Below are 18,178 nucleotides of genomic sequence, written 5' to 3'. Positions count from 1 at the left end.
GCGCGCTCTCTGATCGGCTGGCACTCCCCTCTGAAGCTGTCAGCACCCAGAGGGGAGTGTCAGACCGTATTTGTGTCTCTCTGTGTGTTTCGCCAGATTACCAGTACCAAAGACTTCTCCTGCTTGATTCCTGCCTGCCTCCTGTTTCGAACGGTTTCTGTCCCATGTTTACGATTTACTCTCCTGCCCTGGCCACTGACCTGCCCGCTAAGCTGTATCGATTCTGCCTACCTGTCACGGAGTTGCCATTCCGTACAACGCTGCTAGCGACCGACAACCAACGGCTTCCAAAGCAAGCTCTGTCAGCTCAATCCAATAAAGATTCCTTTAAAACGAACGCAATTGGGTCCGAGTTCTGCCCTGGTTCCTGACAATAATACAAAATGCTACTACGGAAAATGTACAACAGAAATATTACAAAAATACCACTACAAAAATACAACTACGGAGATACCACAAAATACCACATACATACTACAAGAATACTACTGAGTAAATACTATAAAAAAGCTACATAAATAAAACTACCATAATACTACAAAAATAATAAGGAAATACCACAAAAATACTACAGAAATCCCGCAACATTACCACTAAGGCAATACTACAAAAATAGTACAGATAAAAGACAACAATACTAAAGAAACACTTGGAATTACTACTAAGGAAATACTAAAAAAATACTACAATAGCACAAAAAGTACTACTGAAATACCACAAAAATACTATGCAAATACTGCAAAAATACTACTAAGGAAATACTGCAGAAATGCTTTTGAGGAAATGCAATAATACGATAATAAAACTACAGTAATCCCACAACATACTACAGAAATACTACAATAGTCCGACTAATGAAAGTCTACAAAAATACTAAAGAGTAGTCATACTACCACACTAATTTAGTGCTTGAAACAGGGACCTCATATATTTTTTTTAATTGTGAGCATTTTAAACCCAATTTGATGCGACCAATCATATTAAAAACAAATATAAAAAGGAATTTAACATCTATATAATTCATCAAGTCACAAGTCACATTTATTTATATAGCCCTATAACAAAAATGTCTCAAAGGACTGCACAGTATTACAATTACACAATTACCTGATCTTAAACCAACAATTCATGAATTTAAAAAATGAGATCAGGGTCCAGGATTGGCCCCTTGGCCAAAGTTTTTAACCGATCCGGCCCCTGACTCCAAACAGTTCCCACTTCCGCTTTAGACTGTGTGTATAGCCACGGGCCGTTTCTCTTTTGAAATTGCATTTAGAGTTTGATGTCCTCATTTGTTACACGTCACAAATGTCAAATCACCTCTTTTATTTTTCCACATCTAGGTGAGGTGTTGCCTTCAGGGGCAGTCTGAAATAAATAAACTCAGTTGACTTATCAGAATCTTACAACTGTCAAATTGTGGATTTGTCCAGGAAACATTTTGAACAACGAATTAATGCGTATGGTCGTGGTTTTCTTTTATTCCAGGTAAAAGCAAGAAGGGGACTGTTTTCACATACAGTCCAAATGTCAACCCAAACTCCAAAGTTGGAAAAATAAGAGTTTATCTGAATGCTTCTAAGAATTTCACATACTTGTGCGTGCAACAAAAGGCACTTGACAGAGACTGCAATGATGATTTTAGCCAAAAGATGTCGTCAATAAATACAATGTTTTCAAGTTACAGACACCGCCTTTAAGGAAAATGTTATATCAGCTCATAAGGGTAACTGGCTTTTTTCTTTTCCTAGCTGGAATTGAACCCGGGACCTCTGAACTTTAAGACATATAGTGCATCCAGAAAGTATTCACAGCGCTTCACTTTTTCCACATTTTGTTATGTTACAGCCTCATTCCAAATTGTATTAATTTAATCTCTTATCTCAAAATTCTACACAAAATACTCCATTATGACAATGTGAAAAAGTTTTTTTTTTACTTTTTTTGAATTTATTAAAAATAGAAAACTAAGAAATCACATTTACATAAGTATTCACAGCCTTTGCCATGAAGCTCAAAATTGAGCTCAGGTGCATCTTTTTTCCACTGATCATCCTTGCGATCTTTCTATAGCTTAATTGGAGTCCACCTGCAGTAAATTCAGTTGATTGGACATTATTTGGAAAGGCACACACCTGCCTCTATAAGGTCCCACAGTTGAGTATGCATTTCAGAGCACAAACACCAAGCATGAAGTCAAAAGAACTGTCTGTAGACATGCGAGACAGGATTGTCTTGAATCACAAAGCTAGGGAAGGATACAGAAAAAATTCTGCTGCTTTGAAGGTCCCAATGAGCAGAGTGGCCTCCATTATTCGTAAATGGGAGACATTTGGAACCACCAGGTGCGCTTCCTAGAGCTGGCCGGCCTTCTAAACTGAGCGATCGGGGAAGAAGGGCCTTAGTCAGGGAGGTGACCAAGAACCCGATGGTCACTCTGTCAGAGCTCCAGCGTTCCTCTGTGGAGAGAGGAGAGCCTTCCAGAAGGACAACCAACTCTGCAGCAATCCACCAATCAGGCCTGTATGGTAGAGTGGCCAGACGAAAGCCACTCCTTGGTAAAAGGAACATGGAAGCCCGTCTGGAATTTGCCAAAAAGCACCTGAATGACTCTCAGACCATGAGAAACAAAATTCTCTGGTCTGATGAGACAAAAATTGAACTCTTTGGTGTGAATGCCAGGCGCCATGTTTGGAGGAAACCAGGCACCGCTCATCACCAGGCCAATACCATCCCTACAGTGAAGCATGGTGGTGGCAGCATCATGCTGTGGGGATGTTTTTCAGCAGCAGGAACTGGCAGACTAGTCAGGATAGAAGGAAAAATAAATGCAGCAATTTATAGAGATATCCTGGATGCAAACCTGCTCCAGAGCGCTCTTGACCTCAGGCTGGGGCGAAGGTTCATTTTATAGCAGGACAACAACCCAAAGCACACAGCCAAGATCTCAAAAGATTAGCTTCAGAACCACTCCGTGAATGTCCTGGAGTGGCTCAGCCAGAGTCCAGACTTGAATCCGATCGAACATCTCTGGAGAGATCTGAAAATGGCTGTGCACAAACGTCTCCCATCCAACTTGATTGAGCTTGAGACTTACTGCAAAGAAGAATGGGCAAAACTGCATAAAGATAGGTGTGCTAAACTTGTGGGATCATATTCAAAAAAACTTGAGGCTGTATTTGCTGCCAAAGGTGGATCAACAAAGTATTAAGCAAAGGCTGTGAATACTTATGTAAATGTGATTTCTTAGTTTTCTATTTTTAATAAATTCAAAAAAAGTAAAAAAAAATCTTTTTCAAATTGTCATAATGGAGTATTTTGTGTAGAATTTTGAGATAAGAGATTAAATTAATACAATTTGGAATGAGGCTGTAACATAACAAAATGTGGAAAAAGTGAAGCGCTGTGAATACTTTCCGGATGCACTGTACGTGCTAATAGCACCTCACTCTGGTCGCTGTTGTGGTAAACGTGACGTCAATCTGCGTCCCAAGTGATTAAAAAAAACAAAATCAACAATCAAACTCACCCTGAGAAGAGTTTGTTAGTGTTGGGTGGTTTCTGTGTCAAGTTTTCGACTTAGGGACTGGACTGCCAACACAGAAGCTCTATGTAGGAAAGGGCAAAGCCGACTTTACTTTCTAAGAAGGCTGGCCTCCTTCAACATCTGCAAAAAGCTCCTGAAAATATTCTATGAGACAGTAGTGGCAAGCGCCCTCTTCTATGCAGCAGCGTGTTGGGGAGGCAGCGTCAAGAAGAAGGATGCCTCTCGTCTCAATAAACTGGCTAGGAAAGCGAGCTCTGTTGTGGGCAAAGAGCTGGACAGCCTAACAACAGTAGCTGAGAGATGAGCACTGAAAAAGCTGAGGTCAATCATGGACAATCCATCGCATCCACTACACAGCATTATCTCCAGACATAAGAGCAGTTTCAGCGACAGACTGCTGGGACTGTCTTGTACTACGGACAGACTGAAGAGATCTTTTCTTCCTCATGCCATGAGGCTCTTTAACTCCACCCGGCAGAGTAAAGGCCCACATTAAACCACACCACCTACATTGGATATTACCGAATCTTACTGCAATATTTTCTGTGTAGCACTATTTAGTTACTCTATATAACACGCTACAGTGGGCATTTGCACGTCACACTGGGTATTTGTATATTGTATTCTTTTGGCTTTATTATTGTACTGTTCTCAGCTCAGGGATGCTGCTGGAAATGTGAATTTCCCTTCGGGGATGAATAAAGTATCTATCTATCTATCTATCTATCTATCTATCTATCTATCTATCTAGGGATCCATGCAATAGTGGACTGTGATGGCCTGCAAGGTCTTCTCTCCTAGCCTAAGAAGTATCTGATTCATGTGCTGTAAATTCCATGTTGTCCATCAATACTTACAGTATTAAATAGTTCCAAATCGTCAGTTAGCTTCCTTTCATTGCTCCTCCCGGGTTTCACCATTTCCAGATGTGTGCTTTAATATTTAATCATTTGGCCAATCACATTTCAGCCATTTGTTGTCGCTAGGCTAAAAAATCTACCCTGAGGATGAGATTTTCACGCCCTGTCCAGTAAAATCCGTCTTGGACAAAGCAATTGGAGAAAATAATTGGTTTATCCAATCAGATTCCGAGTTGGTGTCTGAAGGCTGGCTAGGGGGCCTTGAGCAATGTCACCGGTTTCACAAACTATAACTGGCTAGTGGCTAGGGGGCGTTAACCCACCAACGCAATGGCGCGATTGTGATGACTTAATTGCGAAAGGTCAGACAATACTGAAGCGAGCAAGCCTTTCCCAAGGAGGAAAAAGGTTTTGTCCGCCACTTTCAGCCTAGAGTTACGATAATAAGCTCGAACAAAAGCTTTACCCGAACCAGATTTTGGCCGGTCGGGCCTAAAATGTCAATTATTATGTTCGCGGATTTTTTTTTATTGTTAATTATCCACCTGTCATCACAGAGTCTTTTTTAACTTAAATTTCATTACAAAAGACCGGCGCGGGTGTCCCTCAATGCCCTTAAACCGCCCCCGCAACACCCTCTCCCCCTCTCACTTAGTCTGGGCTCCCCGAGGGGACCCAGAAAACCGGGCGTGTGGCGGGGGCCAGGCGGCAAAATCACGTCTTCCCCACCCGAGTTCTCACAAATAAATTTCACTTCCAAAAGTCAACAAACGACACATCACTAGTTCAGTACGGAGCTGAAGGTGTAGTTGTAAAATCTTCTGGAGGCCATTGGATCCATGCATCCTCCAACCCCGTTGCGGCAAGTATGTTCACTATTATTCTAACATGCTGCATTTGGCCATTCTCTTCTCTAGCAGTGTCAGTAAAACAAGAATAGGTACCGAAAAATGAAACAGACTTTTATTTTTGTGCGGCCCCGTTCCAAACCACACACGACCCGGTACCGGTCTGTGGGTCTGTGGTTGCCGACCACTGCTTTAAGCAACGGAAATGCTAAGGCTTTCTCGCACTACTATCAGTGTGTCCATCAGCAGGTCTGTCTCGGCGTGGGGCGGGCGAGGAAAGGGGGTGTGGTTGGGTTGGCGGGGGTGCGTGCGGGTCTTCCAGGAGGAGATTTTAAGATTGAGCTTTGTCTGTCCTTCAGTTTTGTCTCACTGAGGAAACGGAGTGCCGCCACTTCATCATCGTCATCTCCATCTTATTGGTTCTTCTTGATCAAGGTAACTTTATAATGATTTATCACATTTTCCGCACGAAAAGGAGCACTTTCTTATAAGGCGCACCCCCAATAATCGTCTTTTGTGATATTTGTTTAAGATATAAGGTGCACTGAATTGTAGGGCTCATGTAGTTAAAATAACAGTATTGATTAGAGTTGCACACGAAATAAAATAGTACCGGTTTATGTGCATTGATCAATTGAAATAAATCATTGAGCACAATTGCATAACATTGGATGCAATGGGAATCGAACCTGGATCCCAGCTGGGAGCGCGCCAGACATGATCAATTACACCACTCGGGGTGCAGACAACCAATGAAAAGACATTAGGTATTATATCATCATACTATTTTTAGTCACAGTACCAAATTGTTGATGTTATTTTTGGGATGAGCTGCGAGAACATTGTCAGACATTAAACCAGTCCGTGGCACAGAAAAAGCTGGAGATCACTGAAATACAGTATTAAATCTCCGACTTGCAAAGTATTTACGAAGCACATGAGATTCTGACCTGAATGAAGAGAAAGGCATTGTGGGAAGTAATTTGGCCGGTTTGAACTGAACGAAGAAAAAGGCGTTTTGGGAAGAAATTTGGTCGTCTAAAAGATATAAATAAACACATCACCGCACGTATTCAAAATGTTGGTCACTTACAATGCTTAGTTTGAGCTGAGAAAAAGGGAAGCAACATTTTTAACTCATTTTTGAACACTTTCTGTTTTTGCATTTCTCTAAAATATCCAGTACTGTGAGTAAAAATAGTGTGATAACACCCTAATGCGATTTTTATATTTTTTCTGGTGAGCCCTATGGTCTGGAAAAACAGTATTTTACAATTGTTTAACTTTTGTTTTATATGATTTTTCGGGGATTTGAATTTAATCTAGCCTTTATGAATAATGACTGTTTGTTCCTTCTTCAGATGCAGAGCACATCTTCACCGGGTTATTTTCCGTGCCCTCACTTGAGTAGAAGTAAGTGTGTGTTTGTGTGATGCAGATTCCAGCTAATATGTATGGCCACGGTCGTGATCGCCCCCGACCCTCCTACGTATCCCGCAGCATTACTTTTACCGGACTGGACCTACAAGCCAACGTGGTCTCCGGGACCCCGGCAGGTGCAGCTGTGGCACTTCCTGTTGGAGCTTCTAGGTGGAGGTGGGCAGGACGAGGCAATCGGCTGGGGGGGCGAGTGGGGCGAGTTTGTCATCCGCGACCCCGAGCGACTGGCCCGGCTGTGGGGCGAGAGGAAGGGGAAGCCGCACATGAACTATGACAAGCTGAGTCGAGCGCTCAGGTAACGCAGGGACAGACACTTCGGCTTATAATGGCATTGACTAAAAACCTTGCAGGAGGCCCAAAAATGGCAGGGGAAGTCTACTAGAACAGTGATTATCAATTTTATTGCTTTCTTTTTTATAGATAAGTACAACCTCCTTGCAAATATTTATTGTGATGGGATTTTTAATAAATTGTTTAATTTAATTAGTTTAATTATCTCTCTCACTCTCTTTTTAGCTTTATTTGATATTTACCGAAGGTTTGCAGAGCATTTTTATTTATTCTTATTTTCTGACACAGACCTAAATATATATATATACATACAGTGGCTTGCCTTTTGGCACATTTCAGACTTCAAACATAAAGATATGGAACTGCAATTTCTTGTGAAGCCTCAAGAATAAGTGGAGCACAATCATGAAGTGGAACAAATTTTATTGGATATTTTAAACTTTTTTAACAAACAAAAAACGAAAAACTTGGTGTGCAAAATGATTCAGCACCTTTACTTTCAGTGCAGCAAACTCTGTCCAGACGTTCAGTGAGGATCCCTGAATGATTCAATGTTGATCTAAATGACTAACGATGATATATGGAATCCACCTGTGTGTAATCAAGTCTCTGTATGAATGCACATGCACTGTGATAGTCTCAGAGGTCTGTTTGGAGCACAAAGAGCATCATATATATATATATATATATATATATATATATATACACTGTAGCACGTGTGTGTGTTATTTAGATTCCATTTATCAAACATTGTTGTTTTATTTTCAAGCTATTTGGATAAAAAGAAAGGACAAAAAAAAGAATCATAACAGCAAATAATGGAAAATTGAGAGGCAACTAAAGTAAATAATATCTGTATTTTATTTTTGGTATTTAAAAGCACACCAATTATTAGCAGGTGTATGCTGATGTAATAAGCACATCTCTAGTGAGATGAGGGTGCATTCACTTTTGCAACCACCTTATGTCATTGTATTTCACATCAATAGTGGAAAAGGTTTTTTAATTTTGGTTCCATTTTTTGATAACGGCATGATTTGAAAAGTGCTATGTAGACCTTTCTTATCCACTTTGTTTCAAAAATGTTCAGGGGGTTTACCGGCTTGCAATATTTTGGTGTATTTGAGCGTATACGGTTTGGTAACTACTGGCGAAATTGGCGAAAGCTTCGCCTTTTGCCATATTGTACAAATGATGGCATAGGGAAAATAGTGATGACGCTGTATGCCGCCGTATGTAGATATTACTACAACAAGCGCATCCTGCACAAGACCAAAGGCAAGCGATTTAGCTACAAGTTCAACTTCAGCAAATTCATCCTGGTCAACTACCACGTTCCGCCGTCATGTCACCATCAGGTCTCCAATGCATAATCTCACACAAACGAGGACGTTGCACGTGATCCTTCACGACTTCTTCTGCCCTCCAGATGCTGAACAGGCGCCGCCCGCTCGCTCCTCCTCTCCTCCCCATCAGGAGCATTCCGCTGATTCAAGCTTCCCGGCCTCACTCGCTCTTGCCGCCGTGCTGTCTTCCTCCTCTTCATCATCATCATACGTTTGTCCCGCCGGCTCCTCTTCCTCAGACCACTTCCCCGTTCATCCAATGACAGGAGGACCCCTGTGTTCTGAGCCCTAGGAAGCAAAGTCCTGAAGTGGTTGGAGGAGGGCTTTGACACAGACCCAGTAGCACTACAATGCTCTCCCTACTTTTTTGGGCAGGGGCAAAGATTTTTTTCATTTATTCTTTCCAATATGAAGGTTGCACAAACAATGTGGACGAGTTTATGCTTTTTTGCAGGGGTGTCAAACTCATTTTAACTCGATAGAACAAACATTCTGTTGGGGGCCGGACTAGTCGATTAAAGAGAAAGAAAAAGAGCTAAAGAAATAAGCGAAAGAGGGAGGGAAAAGGAGAGAGGGCGGTACAAAGAAAGAAAAAGAGAGAGAGGGAGAGAGCGTGAGAAACAAAAAATAAAAAGTGGTGAGAGAGGGGGAAAAGAAAGGGAGAGGAAGAAAGAAATCCAAAGACAAATAGAAAGACAGAAGGAGAGAAAAGAGAAAAGAAAGCGCGAAGGGTAGGAAGAGAGAAAGAGAAAAGAGAAAAAAGGAAAAAAGGAAGTTAGAGCAAAAGAGGTTGAAAGACACAGAGAGAGAAAGAGACTAAGAACAACAAAGGAAGAGAAAAAGAGAGACACAGAGAGTGAAAGAGACAGAGACAGAGTGGGAGAAAAGGCGTGGAAAAGAAAGAGGGAGAGAGAGAGAAATAAATACAAGTACAGTGTCTTTGTGAGAGGCACCTGTCTTTGGCAACATCATGTTGACATATTTCAACCTGCAGCTTGTTTTCCTCTTGCGCTTCTCTGAGTGTTGTCTCGAGGGCCGGATTCAATCCCTTACGGGCCTGATCTGGCCCGCGGGCCGCCTGTTTGACACCTGTGCTTTATTGTATGAGTCTGTATTTATGGAGGACAACATAAACACCAAAACAAATTCTGTTTTTTTATTATGGACTTATGGCCAAATCTCATAGGTGGGGTGCATCATTTGAGGTGTCCCTAGAAAGCTCAATATTTTCTCTATTAAGGATGTGTTAACAATGCCCAACTGAGTTCAAAGAGCTCTTGTATATTTGTTGACACTGCACCTGTCTGCTTTCACCTTATTTTTAGCAAAGCTGTTTGGGACGCGCGACATATTTGGAATTAGGAATTAGGGGTTGAGGGCATCCCGGTATTTTTCTGGAGAGTGACTTTATGCTTGTCATCACAGTTTTTGTTAGCGTAGTACAAAATTGGTGAAAGTAAGAAAAGGCCTGTTTCAAAAGTACAGTCCAAACCCCTCAAAAGATGAGAAAAGAACAGTTTGTTTGAGCTATGAAAGATATGCATGTACCTTCACCCACCACATAGGCATAGACAGAGGCTGCAATGATGACTTAAACCAGAAAATGGCATCAGCGAGTAGATATGTTTAAATATCTGTAACGCACCGTTGAAGATGGGCTTCATCGTTTGATGTGTCTTTCAAAAAGTAGAAAGTTTAATATTCTCTCTACCAAGTATGTGTTTACAATGCCCAAATGAGTTAAAAGATCTTTTTCAGTTTTAGTTTCCACTGCGTCTTTCTGCTTTCATATTACGTCTGTATAAATGCACATGCACTGTGATAGTCTCAGAGGTCTGTTTGGAGCACAAAAGAGCATCATATATATATATATATATATATATATATATATATATATATATATATATATATATATATATATATATATATATATATATATATATATATATATATATATATATATATATATATGTGTGTGTGTATGTATATAACACATTAGGTAGGAGATCACGCCCGTCCTAGCTTTTTTGTTTATATTTGTTAGTGTAGCAAAAAAATAATCAAAGTAGGAATATCCCTGCTTCTAGGACAGTCCAAACAGCAAACCGAACCCCAAGAAAGATGATAAAAGAAGAGCCCGTACTTGCACATTTATCACGACAAGCTGACAGGAGTTGCAATTATCACACAAGCCAGGAGATGGCAGCCCCGAGTCAAGATGTTACATATTCTGTACAGCTCCTTTAAATAGTCATTGATACTGATACAGATATCTATATCATTAAAACCATAGATTCTATGGCATAGAATGACCTATGTTTTTAATGGAAATTTACAATTATTCTAATTTCTGGTTCCTGATCATTAAATTGCAACAAAATAACTGAATGCAATATATTTATTGTTTTCGTTTTTTCCCCATGTATATACACATATATCAATTGAATATATCAATTTTCTTTGGGCTTTTTGTGTTGTGAACTGAAATTAATAAAAGACGTTTCCTTTTTTCTAGTATGTTATTTGAATGTGTCGTTTCAGGACAGCCGAGAGTGCTTCTTTAAATCAATTTCCTGAGTACAGAAGCTAAAAGAATCACCATTTTCTTCGTAACAACACAGATTTTATGTCGATTATATTTCACGTTATATTTTCAATATTAGTAAGTAACCATTATTTAAGGGATATCAATATTTAAAGTTATATTTGGTACTGGTCATGCGAATGGAATTTGCCTTAACGTCTTTTTTTAAATTAAATATCGGTTGGTTGGATCCCTTAACCACACGGGTCGTAAGGGCAACATTTCCTGAGGTGTGTCTTGGGCAAGTAAAGCCTGGTGGCGCCCACCCCTCGGTTAAAACCTTTTCGGCCGGATCGTCCGCGCCTTTTCTTTCCCCTTCCTCTCAAAACCATCTTCGTCTTACAAACGATCTTTGGCGGAAGCAGCTCTTTTGGCGCGGAATATTACAAGCGTTGAGTGAGATTTGTACCGCGGGAGTCGACTTCATTTTTGTCCATGTTTTTGTTTTTTTTGCTGTTATTTTAAGCGTTTTATTTGTTATTTCGACGGTCAAGGGAAGAGCTTATTGATAATATGCAGCGCAGCATTGCGTAAGTAATCATGAACTCCCCGTTGTTGTCTATATCTTAAGTCAGGAGAGCGGTTCCGTTAGCTATTCAGGGTTAGTCGACTTTTTCAGTTATAAACAAAGCAAATTAGAGTGCTCAGTGTACTTGCGTGTATTTCGATTTTTAAATTTTGTATTGGGGTGTTTACATTGTTTTTTGTAAAGTAAGTTGGCCTGGGCGCCACCAGGCTGTACTTGCCCAAGACGCACCACATAAATTTGTGACCTCAGAGGTTTAGGGCTCCAACCCACCAAGCTAAATTACTTTTCTTATATGTGTGTGACGTCACAGCCCTAACCGGAAGCCACGCCAATGGTTACATATTTTTACTAAACGCTTTTAAATAGTAAATTATTTGTTTGTTACAAAATCTTGCTCATTCACGTATTCTTTGCGAAATTAAACAACTTTCCAAGCCACTATTCTCCAACCTTTTTCTAGGTAAGAGCTGTTGTGATATCACCAGGTAATTATTGGAAGTAGGGTTAAATAGACTCAGTGACCCACTAAAACATAATTTTATTAGAAAACCACAATGAGGTGTCCTCAGGGGCCACCACGTTGGAGATCCCTGTTTCAAGCAATACTATCACTTGTTTCTGTTAGAATTAATCCATCACAGGATTCACCAACTTGGTGCCCATGGGCTTAGGAATAGCCTGCGGACCGGTTTTGAAAATAGCTCACCAGTGTTGGGTCATTGTGATTTTCCAGGGAATGTGATTTAGAGGGATCATCATGCCTGAACAATTTAGCCCGAGCCAGACCAATTAACTTGAAATTTCACATCTTATTTGCGAGGCCTTTGGGAAGAGGAGAGGTATTCTAAGTTAACAAATTAACGCCTGTCATCATTAACAAAGTCTTAAACAAGTCCATATAAACATTTACATGTTTTATTTACAGGTCTGCAGAGGTAACATTAATTTATAATTTTTCATCATTAAAAAAAATAATGAGAGGAAGAGGACCAATGCCTTGGAGATAAACTCACAGTGAATTATAAACCTCAACCAAAAAAATGTCCTTTCTTTTCTAGATCCTTTTTTCAGCCCAAACCTAAGGACAAAGATGTTACGAAGAAATGCAGCGAAGAGCATCTGAAGAAGTAAGATGGTGACATAGAATTCTATTATAAAAAGTTGTTCACAGATGGAACCATTTGAATATTTAGTAACAAACCAAATTACTTTTTTGGACGAAAGAAAAAGCAAAAAGGGTGGTATAGACATAAACTTTGTACAGTTTATACTTTATACACCAGTCAGGATATACAACATGGATATACATTGAAATCGTATAACTGACCAATTTATCTTCCACTATTCTTGTTCATAAATCAACTAAAAAAATGGATGTGAGCAACATGTGGAAAGGCCTGTTGCCATCCATGACTTCAACTTTTTACCACAAGAATCAACCATTCTTCATCAACAATGAACTACAATCAAAAACAAGTGATATGGACAGCTACCATACCATTTATCAATGAAATCTTATTGCAGAAAATGTAAACATTTGAAATAACAGCAGCAAGGCAGAAGGCTACATGAAAATAAGTGCAACAGAAATTACAGCTGATTTGGTTGCAGATATTAAAAGGTTTTCCGCACTCTGATATGCAGTAAGCAGTAGATAACTTGCTTCAGTGGTGGTGATTTTAGCAGTGACAAAGGTTTTCAGAGTATGTGTTTGTTGGGCGTACCTGGACACAGTGTGTTTTAATGTATCCCACTTGTCAGACTTATCCTTGAATTCATGTTCATGTTTTGTCTCGCAATGACGTTTATCACTTGATGTGCGAGGTACAATGCGCTCGAGGCATAATGCACAAACAGCACGGTCATTTTTTTGCACAAAGCCCCAGTCATTTGTCCACGCTGGCTGAAAAGAACGTCATTTTTTCGCTGGAGCAGCCGTCATGATTCATTAATTTATCGCATGCCGGTGTTTCTGTGGCTGCGTTAAAACACTGATCTGTGCTCCTCTGCGAGGTGCGGCGCAGACACGCACTCACGAAGCAGAGTGGAAGGGGCGCTACCGTAAACATGGCTCGCAACTGAAAATGTCTAAATTTCAGGTAAAAATGCGCTTTAAAAAAAAAACATTATTTGTATTATTTTGCTGTGCGCTCGCGTACCACTGCTGGCACGCGTGTCATAGGTTGCCGACCCCTGAACTAGTGGAATGACTATACTTTGCAAGTCCACAAAAAAATCTGCGGTACTAAAATGTCAGTTGAAGTGCCACTGTGCTGAGTTTAAAACAAATAAATAAAATAAAGTCTGTCTGGGGTCTTGTAAAATGTTCATTGATGCTTGGTGTTTCACAGGCCCGTTAAAAGCCCACTCAAGGCTCAAAACGGGGTCCACCAAGAGGACTCACCTGTCAAAAAGGTCTCAAAACGGAGCCGACGGATTCTGGATAGCGACGACGATAATGATGAAGTAGCAGGCATTGTAAACGTTGCTGAAAATGTCAAAGATGACAACTTCAAAGCGGTGCCAATGTCTCCCCCACCGCCTCGAGTGGCCCTGACAACTCCTGCCACACCTGCTACACCCGCCACTCCCACCACACCTGCCACTCCTGCCACTCCTGCCACGTCCACCTCTTCCATGTCTCCAGGCACCCCCAACTCTGTCTCGTCTTCTGGAGGCATCACAAAGCGAAGGACTGGTAAGAAAAAGGCATCCCCCTATTCCTGCAGGGCAAAGGGGATTATTATTGGACCTAGTGTAATCTAAACCAGTGTTTTTCAACTTTGTTTTGAGCCATAGCACATTTCTTTAATTGAAAAAAATCCCACGGAATAGGACCAGTCAGTGCCATTGCATCGCTGGTAAAAGTAAACCCAAATGAAAAATGGCTTTCGCTAGACCACACAGACACACAAATTGGATGATTTCCCACAGCACAGTACGACAATTAATTATTTTGCCATGGCACACAGCAGTGGTTGAAAACCACTGATCTTAGCCAGGGGTCGGAAACCCCAAATGAAAAACTGGAAAGCCTAATGTAAGCATTATGATGAATGCAAAACATGCTGTATGTATCCGTATTAGCCTACTAAGAAAATGACTGCAACTACGTTCATTGCATCGCATTCTGTGACGAATAATGCACCACATGACTACTCTGTTGTTTTATACCGCCTCGAGTTTAATTTTGATGCTTTGATGAACGCAATCAAGAAATCAAGTTCTTTTTGTCGTTTTTATTTTGAGGATTCGAAAAAACAACAAAATGGATTGCCAATATTGTGCCCCTTATCTGCGCAACAAAAAGAGTGCAATAAAACGCAGCATGCATTTCTTAAAATAAAACAGACTTTGAAAAGGGTAAGTAAATAAAAATCAAATTAATACAGTTTGTTTGGGTTCTGTCAAATGTCTATGTATGGTTAATACGCAGCAAAATCCTCTTCTCTCTTTGAAATTAGGGGTGTTGCGAGAGAGAGGCAGAGTTACCTTGTGAGCTTACCCCTTTAAGGGGTGGAGCTTTGGTCCCCACAGTTCTGCAATTACACAGGTGACAGGAGAGTGAGTTTTTCAAGTTTATGATGTTTTTATCATGAATTGCATTGTCCAATCTTGTTAAACAGTGTTTACATTGTTATCAAGAAGATTGAAAAAATAAATAATTTCATGAAGATTAAAATGAATTCCAAATTCTATTACAAAAAAGGTCCAGGATTCAATTCCAGCTACTGCGGACTCCCCGTGTGGAATTTGCATGTTCTCCCCGTGCTTGTGTGGGTTTCTTCCGAGCACTCCGGTTTCCTCCCACATTCTAAAGACATGCATTTCAAGTTGATTGTCTGGTCCGAAATTGTCCCTAAGTGTGAATGTGCGAGTGAGTTGTTTGTCCCCTGCCCAGTGCCCAATGATAGCTGGGATGGGCTCCAGCCCCCCCTCGATCCTATTGAGGGAGGATATGCAGCTCAGAAAATGGATGGATATATATTTTATGGAATCCTTATAACACATTTATTTTGTCTACATCCAATCACAACTTTCCAACAATTTTCCCCTTTGTATTCTGAACAGCAAGGAAAATGTTTCCCAAGAGGAAGTTGGACGACACTGAAAGTCAAAAGGAGGAAGAGAGTGTCAACTCAAAGAGTGATGTGACGATCGAGTCTCAGAGCAACAAACGAGCGCGTATGGACAACGATGGTGAAGTCAACATGCGTAAGTTCAGATAACAAGTGCAACACAACGCAAATTCTGTAAAACTGTTGTGGCTTTTTGAAACATCGGGTCGAGAACAATGCTGCCACCCAGGAGTATCAGCATTGAACCAAGTCTCAAATATAGCTATGACACTAACAGGGGGAAGACAATTGTTGCAAATAAGTTACCAGGAGGCTCAGTAGATTCTCAGAAAGATTCTCAGAAAACAAACAAGACCCAGCATTCATAATAGTCATGCTCCGAAAGCTGTGCAACTGGGCAAATAGTTCAAAGGGGTGTGTTAGAAAAAGTAGCCGAGTTTGCTGTTAACTACACAAACTCAAGATTATTTTGTCTTTCCCAAAGAAATGTAGGCTTTAGCAATCCTAATATTCAGTTGCATGACCACAGTTATTATAACTGCTTTTGTCTGGCATAGAGTCAACCAAATTGTGGAACCTTTCAGTTGTTATTTCACCCATGATTGCTTAACAACACTCCACAATTCATTTACAGTTGTTGATTTTGTTCTATAGACAGCATTTTTTATATCAACTTGCAAGTTTTTGATGGGATTGAGACCAGGGGATTGGGCTGGCCACTCCATAACATTAATTTTATTTTTTTGGACCACAAAAAATGCTGTACTTACTCTGGTTGAGATCGATCAGCGCCAAAAAAAAACGGGTTCTTTCATCCACCTCTCCACGATTGATACCTGAGAGATTATCCATTGTGGGAAGATGCTGCCAAGTCAAGTCAAGTCACATTTATTTATAAAACCCTTAATCACAAAAAATGTCTCAAAGGACTGTACAGGATTACAATGACACCATCGTCAAAACGGGGCACCAGCGTTCCATGTTAATTAAAGGGTTGATTCGTAACCACGCATTATGAATGTAAATGCGTTAATCTGTTCCAAGCCCTGCATAAGTACAGTATAATTTTTTTGAAAAGCATTAGAACATGAAACAAATGCATGTTACCGCACAATGAACACAAAACGTGTAGCATATCATGTAAGAAAACAAAAATAAAGAATAAAATAAATTATCTATCTCTCTACCTACCCTGGTCATATCCCCCGAGAGGGGTGACCAACAGAAAGACAACACATACAAAAAAGAAGAAAGTAAAAAAGGGAAAAAGTAGCAAAAAACACACATTTTTTTCTGGGGACCATGTCCAACCCAAATGCCCAAACACCCAAACAAGTTAAGCACCTCAGCACCCAAGTTGGTCATGCTTTCGTCCCTCCAGATGAAACAGGACACAAGAAAGCGACCATGTCACTCGGGTCAGGGTGACCTTACTCTTCCCAACATTCACACATAACTTGCGCCTATCACACACTCTTCCAAACACCATGACCAACCTTCTCAATGTTTCCTCAGAATCAGCCACTCTTCTGTTCAACAGCAGGGCCCGACAGCTTTCACAGGTTTACCCCTGCCGCATCATACGGGTGCCCTGCCCATCCCTAAATACGCGTCCAAACATCCCACCATCCTTTCACAACACTTCTCCACTCATTCCTATCACCAACCAGAGCTCTAGCTTCCATTATATTTAGACCTCTTTCCTGCAGAGCACTCATAACACTATCCATCTATGTCAATCGTGGCCTTCTTCTTGGATCTTAATACATTATCATGCTAAACATGAAACAGACAAAATATTTATCCATCTATCTATCTACCCTGGTGATATCCCTCGAGAGAGGTGACTGACAGCAAGACAAACACATACAAAAATAAAGACAATAAAAAAGGGAGAAGTTAGCAAAAAACACAAAGTTTTTGGATCATGGCCAGACCCAAATGCCCAAACAAGTTAAGCACCTCGGCACCCAAGTATGTCATGCTTTCGTCCCTCCAGATGAAACAGGACCGTGAAAGCGGCTGTGTCACTCAGGTCAGGGTGACACAACACACTTCTGTTCAACAGCAGGGCCCGACAGCTTTCACTGGTTTACCCCTGCCGCATCATAGAGGTGCCCTGCCCATTCCTTATAACGCATCCAAACATCCCACTACCCTTTTACAACACCTACTCTCTACTCATTCCTATCACCAACAAAAGCTCTAGCTTCCAATATATTTAGACCTTTTTCTTGCAGTGCACTCATAACACCATCCATCTATGTAAATCGCGGCCTTCCTCTTGGTCTTTTCCCATTTACTTCTGCTCTGTAGATCCTCTTCAACATTCGCTCCTCATCCATCCTCTCCATGTGTCCAAACCAACCGAGTACTCTCTTATCCACATGTTTGCTCAGTTCCACTACTACTCCAGTTTTGTCTCTCACGATTTCATTTCTCAATCTATCCAATCTTGTCACTCCTAACATACTCCTCGAACACTTCATCTCAAAAACATTTAATTTCCTTCTTAAATCTGAGTTCAGGCTCCAAGTCTCTGCACCATACAACACAGTCGGCACAATCACACTCTCATACAGACCCCTCTTAACATTCATACTCATACTCTTGTTGCTCTTCACTCTCCTCAGATCACCCAAAACCTTGCTTCC

General features: G+C 40.7%; 2 protein-coding genes across 2 annotated transcripts in view; both read left to right on the top strand.

Moving 5' to 3' along the window:
* The first annotated feature begins 5,638 nt into the window (after window positions 1-5,638).
* LOC148374457 (ETS domain-containing transcription factor ERF-like) lies at window positions 5,639-8,623 on the top strand. The gene is made up of 5 exons (XM_088355067.1): window positions 5,639-5,690; window positions 6,617-6,668; window positions 6,756-6,990; window positions 8,227-8,344; window positions 8,416-8,623. The coding sequence occupies exons 2-5, from the start codon at window positions 6,617-6,619 to the stop codon at window positions 8,593-8,595; spliced, it is 585 nt and encodes a 194-aa protein (XP_088211193.1). The 5' UTR covers window positions 5,639-5,690; the 3' UTR covers window positions 8,596-8,623.
* A 2,594-nt stretch (window positions 8,624-11,217) lies between these two features.
* The window catches only part of lig1 (ligase I, DNA, ATP-dependent), a 63,080-nt gene continuing 56,119 nt past the window's right edge, over window positions 11,218-18,178 (top strand). Inside the window, exons 1-4 of the mRNA XM_088336654.1 lie at window positions 11,218-11,446; window positions 12,504-12,572; window positions 13,797-14,143; window positions 15,517-15,660. Of these exons, the coding sequence (XP_088192780.1) occupies window positions 11,430-11,446; window positions 12,504-12,572; window positions 13,797-14,143; window positions 15,517-15,660 (577 nt within the window). The 5' untranslated portion in view covers window positions 11,218-11,429. The remainder of the gene's footprint in view (window positions 11,447-12,503; window positions 12,573-13,796; window positions 14,144-15,516; window positions 15,661-18,178) is intronic.

The sequence above is a fragment of the Urocampus carinirostris genome, chromosome 1 (assembly GCF_059441175.1).
Source record: "Urocampus carinirostris isolate Australia breed hairy pipefish chromosome 1, RoL_Ucar_1.0, whole genome shotgun sequence".
NCBI classification, from domain to species: Eukaryota; Metazoa; Chordata; class Actinopteri; order Syngnathiformes; family Syngnathidae; genus Urocampus; species Urocampus carinirostris.
Note: the sequence above shows the minus strand (reverse complement) of the source record. Positions and strands in the feature narration are given on the sequence as shown.